This window comes from Arachis ipaensis, chromosome B09, assembly GCF_000816755.2.
Source record: "Arachis ipaensis cultivar K30076 chromosome B09, Araip1.1, whole genome shotgun sequence".
Taxonomy (NCBI): Eukaryota; Viridiplantae; Streptophyta; class Magnoliopsida; order Fabales; family Fabaceae; genus Arachis; species Arachis ipaensis.
Window position 1 is genome coordinate 22818964 of NC_029793.2, and position 6748 is coordinate 22825711.

The 6748-nt window shown below is 36.1% G+C and overlaps 1 protein-coding gene across 1 annotated transcript; it reads right to left on the bottom strand.

Annotated features, from left to right (window-relative positions):
• On the bottom strand, positions 2438-4089 carry LOC110266792. The gene is made up of 4 exons (XM_021111808.1): positions 3456-4089; positions 3030-3260; positions 2895-2945; positions 2438-2805 (listed from the first exon to the last, which is right to left on the bottom strand). Exons 1-4 carry the CDS (start codon positions 4087-4089, stop codon positions 2438-2440), a joined length of 1284 nt encoding a protein of 427 aa, XP_020967467.1.

The following is a 6748-nucleotide window of genomic DNA, read 5'->3' on the forward strand; positions in this document are numbered from 1 at the left end:
TTTTTTTTTTTTTGTAAAAGTAGTTTAATTTTATAAATTTTTTGTGCTATGCATAATTTATACTGTCAAAATAAAGTAGACCGTAATTTTAAACTATTTATATTCCCGTAATATTATTACGGGTAAAAATACTAGTTCCTATTTTATAGATAAACATGTTGATAATTAAAATTAATGACTATGTAAAAAGAAAAAGTTGTTGCAGAAATAAAATTAATTTTTTTAACATCTTATTCGTTCGTTGCAATTGAAATCAAATATTTTCTTCCAAAATTAAAAAGTTTTTCCCTCCTCTCTCTTCCTTTCTCCACCTCTCTCATTCCTTCAACCACTCCATCTATTTTATATATCATTATCAATATCAATAATTAATTACTAATTTGACAATCAAAATGTACAACATGACATATTTTAATTGCATTAAAATTAAAATTGAAATATTAAAATTGAAATTGAAATATACCTATATTATGTATCATATATTACTATCTAATTTAATAATCAAATGTGTCACATACTCATATGACACTCTCTTATTAAAATAATTTAATAATCAAATGTGTCACATGACACTCTCTTATTAAAATTTTAAAAAAATATTTTTTTTTAAAATTAATAAACTCTGTCAAACTACTTCTCATTGCACTAAAGAAAAATTACGTGTCCTTATATTTATGATTAAAATAGAATATCTGTACATTAATATCTGTACCTTATAATTTCCCAACAAATGAACAAAGAGACCCATAACCTAAACTCACCAACTCACCAATTTGCTCGTTACGGAGACCAACACACAGAGGGATGAGTCGCATTTGGCTTCACCATCAAGCCGTGGCTTAGGGGGATAATTGCTGGCAAAAGTTTGCTCCATTCTACAATGACAGTATACACGTCAATCAAACAATGAATCTCTGTATATCTGTATCAATTTTGATCTGTACCGAAGAGTGACCCTAAATGAGATATTATTTGTAGATATGACTATACAAGAAGAAAGTAATTATACATATATATCATATATGAAATCCTTGCTGGATTGGGTCATATAAGTAAAAAACAATTGTATTAGAAATTTTTATTTCTTAATTGAAACCTCTATCAAATTAAGTTGACTTTTGTTAAATTCCTAGTAATACATAACATGTTGAAGTTTAAATCAACTAATGAAGATATATTTGTATATAAATATGTGTTATTATTATTTTTTTTCTAAGACAATAGAGATTGATTGTATTTGAGCCTAATTGGACTAACTTATACTGGGTAGATAAAAGGAAAAGATCCAACAAACTAAAATATATCCTTCGGACAGAGTTGCAATAAAAAAAAAAGAAAATTGTCATCTTGTATGCTCTCTCTCTCTCTCACTGTCCTTCGAGCTTCTTTCAAGCATAGCAATAGAGATCTGCGCTTCTGTTCAAACACTAACTCGTTCCTAGCTTTCCACACTTGTCAGCACAAATTCGCAACTAGTTCTCTCCTTCCTTCTGATTGCCTTGCTTGACCAATTTCGTTCTGGATTGCTAACCACCATTTTCATGCTTCTTCTTCGCAAGGTAGCACAATAATTTCAGAAGTCTCCCAAGCTTCCACTGAATCTGCACACGTCCAGATGCAGTGAACGACTGTTTCCTTTGCCAAGTTACATCTGGGACAGAGTGGGTTAACACTCGAAATTCGTTCTTGAAGTTTCTGTTTAACAGGTATGCTTTCATGTAGTACCTTTCAAGTAAAGTTCTTTATTTTAGTTGGCACTTTAATTTTCAGATATTTGACCACATCTATTTATGTTGAAAGCATTCAGGGAGGTATTCGACTGGTGGGTGGTTAAATTGGAATGCCGTCTGGTAGCCGGTTGCCACTGAGTAATTGCTAGTCTTCTCCTTCATCCAGGTAATTTTATCTTCTCCATCATTAATGGTAGTGTTGATGATAGCTTTTGATACTTCTGCACTAAAACATTCTGCTATTTTATTATGGTTCCACTGTTTATTCGGGAGAATTAAATCTGATACCTGTAGAGGGAGATCTGTTGAGTTAGGGTTCGAGATAGGGGTTATTGTTGTAAACTTGGTGACCCAATAATCTTCTCGTATTCTGACAGAAGTTCCCCTTTCGATTTTTCATAGTAAGCCTTTTTTCAGTACTTTTCTTCCTTCTAAAACACTTCGCCAGCCCCAAGAGGGACTATTCCCAGCCTCAGCTCTGAGAAAATTTGTAAACCTGAATTACTTGCTTTTATACACCTTATATATCAGTGAATTTGTTCGAGTTAGGAGTTGCCATCCTTGCTTGGCTAACATAGCAAGATTAAAAGCTTTCAAGTCCTTGAAATTGAGTCCCCCTTGGATCCTTGGCCTACAAGTAGTCTTCCATCCCACCCACTGCAATATATTCTCATCTCTCTTTTGTCCCATCAGAATTGGAGCATGGCTCATTGCAGTTCATCTAAAAGTGTCTCATGGAGCTTAAAACAGCTAAGCGTATATAACGGAACAGCTGTAGCCATCGCTTTGATCAAAACCTCCCTCTCACTTGGTGACAATAGTGCCCTCTTCCAATGTTGTAGCTTCTGATTAACCTTTTCTTTAATGTAATTAAAAGTAGCTCTCTTTGATCTCTGGACGATTGCTGGTAAACCCAGGTATTTGTTTTGATTACCAACATGAGGAACTTGAAGAATGGTAGCTATTTGATCTCGGATAGGAAGAAGAGTGTTTTTACTGAAAAACACCGATGACTTATCCATATTTACCACTTGGCCGCTAATTTCCTCGTAGTTTCGTAGGGTACGCAGTATTCCTTGACAGTCAGCAACAGTTGCACGACTAAATAGTATTGAGTCGTCTATAGGTGATTGATCTTAGGACATCTGTGATTTAACCTCAAACCAGAAAACTCTAGCCTCTGTTCTCCTCTGTGGAGCATATGGGAGAGGCCCTCTGCACAAAATAGAAATAGATAGGGGAAAAGAGGATCACCTTGGCGCAATCCTCTGCATGGTTTAAAAAAATCATGAGGTTGACCATCCACAGTAACAGAGTACGAAACTGTCATCACACACTCCTTAATCCAATTCATCCATTTGTTACAAAAACCCAATTTCCTCATAATGACCCAAACACAAGACCACTCAACCCTGTCGTATGTCTTACTCATGTCCAATTTCAAATCCATCTCCATTTCACCATAGCTCTTGTTTTTCAAGAAATGCATAAACCCATGAGCTATTAAGACATTATCACTAATTAATCTTCCTTTAACAAAAACACTTTGATTATCACTAATAAATCTATTCATAACAGACTGCATTTTGTGAACCAAAATCTTTGAAATAATTTTATAAAAAACAATGCTAAGACTTATTGGCCGAATATGCTTCATAGAGGTAGTGTTTGCCTCTTTTGGGATAAGGCATATATGAGTATGATTAAAAGCCTTCAAAATTTTACCTCTCTGAAAGAAACTTCTGACAGCTTGACATACATCCTTTTTTATTGTTTTCCAAAAGAACTGGAAGAATTTAGCAGTAAAACCATCATCCTCAAGGGCTGAAAAGGAGTTAATAGAGAAAACAGCTGACTTAATTTCCTTCTCAGTTACTATTTGGACCAGCATCCTATTAGTTGTATTATCGATCTTCTGAGGGATTCCTTGAATATCCTCCTTTGGGTCTTTCGGATTGCTCGAATTAAAGAGCTTCTCAAAGTATTTTTGGGTCATTTCAGCGATGCCTTCAGAAGTAGTAGCAGTATTACCTTCGTCATCCTCTAGATGATGGATTTTATTTCTTCTATTCCTTGTTTTAAACTTGGAATGGAAGAACTTTGTATTTCTATTCCCCCATCTTAGCCACTTTATCCTAGATTTCTTCCGCCAGTATCTCTCTTCACTCTCCAATGCTTCCTCCAATTCAGACTCCATCACCCTTAGATCAATAGGATTGGCTTGTTCCCCTTTTTCAGATTCAGCAGCAATGCTTTCTTTGAGGTTGATTATTCGGTTCTTTGAATTTGAAGATGAGATCTTTTGCCAGTCTACTAATCGATGTCTACATTTCTTCAATTTTCCAGCCAACTTGTACATCGCAGAGCCCTCCACGTCTTCCCTCCACGTTCTCTTGATCAAGCTGTTTACCTCCTCTATCTCACACCATCTTTCTTGAAATCTAAATCGGCGCTTGGTGTTCGTTCTTGCCTTTCTCTTTGAATTAAAAATAGCCTATGATCTAACCCCATATCATCTAAATGATAGACAAAAGCATTTGGCCATTCTTCCCACCATTCAGCCAAAATCAATACCTTATACAATCACTCTTTGATTAAATTTCCTCCAAATTGCCTATTGCACCATGTGAATGGATCTCCTTCAAATCCTAAATCGATCAGCCTTCCTCCATTAATGAACTCATTAAAGCCTTGAATTGAGGCTTTCGATTTATCTCTTCCACCATGCTTCTCAGGGTGCGCTTTTATTGCATTAAAATCTCCCATAATCACTATTTTGTTGTTCCTTCCCTCCATCATATGTAGGATATATGCAAACTGCTCCCTTCTTCTATTTTCATCTGTTGCCAAATAGACTCCCATTACCTCCCATTCTTTGTTGTGTTGCTGGTCAGTACACATAAAGTATATGAAAAAGCTATCATGCTTTAAAATGTGAACATCTACTTCTTCTTTCCACCCAACCACCAATCCTCCTGATAAACCCTCTGGATCAACTATGAAAAATGAATTAAATCCAATTTTTCGTAGCACACTTCCCACTTTCGAAGTATTATTTTTTGTTTCACTAAGAAATAATACTTCGGGGGAATGGGATTGAACAATCCCTTTAATGTTGTGAACTGTCAGGAGTTTTTTCAAACGCCGACAGTTCCACAATAGCATCTTCATTCCTCCTGGGGTGCCCATTGAAGCGTGGCACCCTCTACCCTCACAGCTGTCTTGGTGTTCTCTTGGTAGTGTTGCTTCAAGGTAGATCTATCTTCACTGCTGGTTGGCTTCCTCTTGAGACCTGTTACTGGTTTATCTGCATTGCCTTTCTTTGCCAATTTTTTCAAGTTAACATTTCACCTTCCTTTCCTTTCTCCTAATTCCACCGAAGCACCAAATGTAGATATGCTCTCTGAATTATCCTCAGAGTTAACTTGCTGCCATCTTCGTTCTCCTTTCCCGCCTCCTCCGATTTACCTCCACATTCTTCCACCACTTGCTTCCTCCTATTCTCTGCATTCTTTTGTAGTTTGCTCTGTACTTCATTGTTATCTCGTCAGCCCGAGCATTGCCTTCCTGGACAGATAAGCCTGCAAAAACACGGATAAGGCTGACTGGTGTAGGTTTTGTTGCTGTGTGTTTCCTCTATTCACTGTTAGAGAACTAATTTGGATTGTGATTTTCTTTTCGATCTCCGATTCTCCTTCCTACCTGTTCAGTTCTCAACCAAGGCTCCCGCATCTCCTCCCTTACTTCCCCTTTCTCCGAGTCTTCTAAATTCTGTCTGCACGCTCGTATTGCATGCCTTACAAAACCACAATAATGACAATAATTGCCAATTCTTTCATATTTCAGCTGCACTTCAATTACTTTTTGATTGCTGCCTGAGATCCTCAAAATTCTTCTAACAGGTTTTGTAATATCCAATTCCACTTTAACTTTTAGAAGCCACTCCTCCCTTCCCCTGATTTGAAATAGGTCCGATTCCATAACTTTACCTGTTGCCTCCCCTACTCTCCTTCCTAGACTCCTTGTTTTGCATTGCTCCGGCAATCCCCAAAGTTGAATCCAAACAGGGACTATGGCAAATTCTGCATCTGCAATAACCATATCTTCCTTCCAACGCTTAACATTCAAGATATAGTTTTTGAATAACCAATGTGCCCCCTTTCTCGATTCTTATCAGGTCAATTTCTTTGTCAAAAAGGAACTGAAAGATATTACTCCCCCCCCCGATTCAACACCTTAAAACCCTCCGGTTGTCCCCAAATTACATAATCTTCTAAATTTAAAACATTACATGAAATATCATCAACCAAAGTCTTATGATCTTAAATCTTAACAAAGTACAAATTCAAAAGTTAAATAACAAAGATATTTATTTAAATATATTCTAAAAGTGAATTTTCTCGACAAGAAGGTATTTCGACTGCCAATTGTTTCGACTACACACTACAAGACATGCGGGAGATTGCTGCGGTTTTTTTGGGGATTGGCGGCGGTTTTTAACCGTCGCAAAATGGCATACCAATAGTTCATTAAGTTTTGCGTAATAGGGCGTGGAGATTTGATTTTGCGGCGGTTCTAATGAACTGCTGGCACAACCACCGCAAAATAGGATTAGATTATTTGCAGCGGTTTAGAACAGCCGCGATTTGGCTTACAAGTTTTTTAAAAAAATTGCAGCAATTTGTAAACCGCTATAATTTTGAAAGCAGTTTAAAAAAAAATATAATTGCAGAGGTTTATAACCCCCACAATTTTCACATTTACATTAAAAAAAATTGGCTTCATAAACCTACTCAATTATATTGCTTCTACATCTAGACAAATATGAAAATAAGAGTAAGCTAAAAATGGCTAAAATATCACAAATAAAATAATAACAAATTTAGCAATGACCCTATTAAAGATCCAAATTAGATAATACACTAACAGCTTGATTCATATAGCAAGTAGCAACACAAAATCTATAGTTACAAGAATTTTTAGCCACTGTAACTTATTTTAATGCACTATAATTTATG

Bases quoted from the DNA above. Each gene is read 5' to 3' on its own strand.
- LOC110266792 (XM_021111808.1), bottom strand. From the start codon at position 4,089: ATGTACAAGTTGGCTGGAAAATTGAAGAAATGTAGACATCGATTAGTA. The intron at 2,946-3,029 runs GTCAACCTCATG...TATTTTGTGCAG, and splicing joins GTACTCTGTTACTGTGGATG to AGGGCCTCTCCCATATGCTC. The intron at 2,806-2,894 runs GTTTGAGGTTAA...CTGACTGTCAAG, and splicing joins ACAGAGGCTAGAGTTTTCTG to GAATACTGCGTACCCTACGA.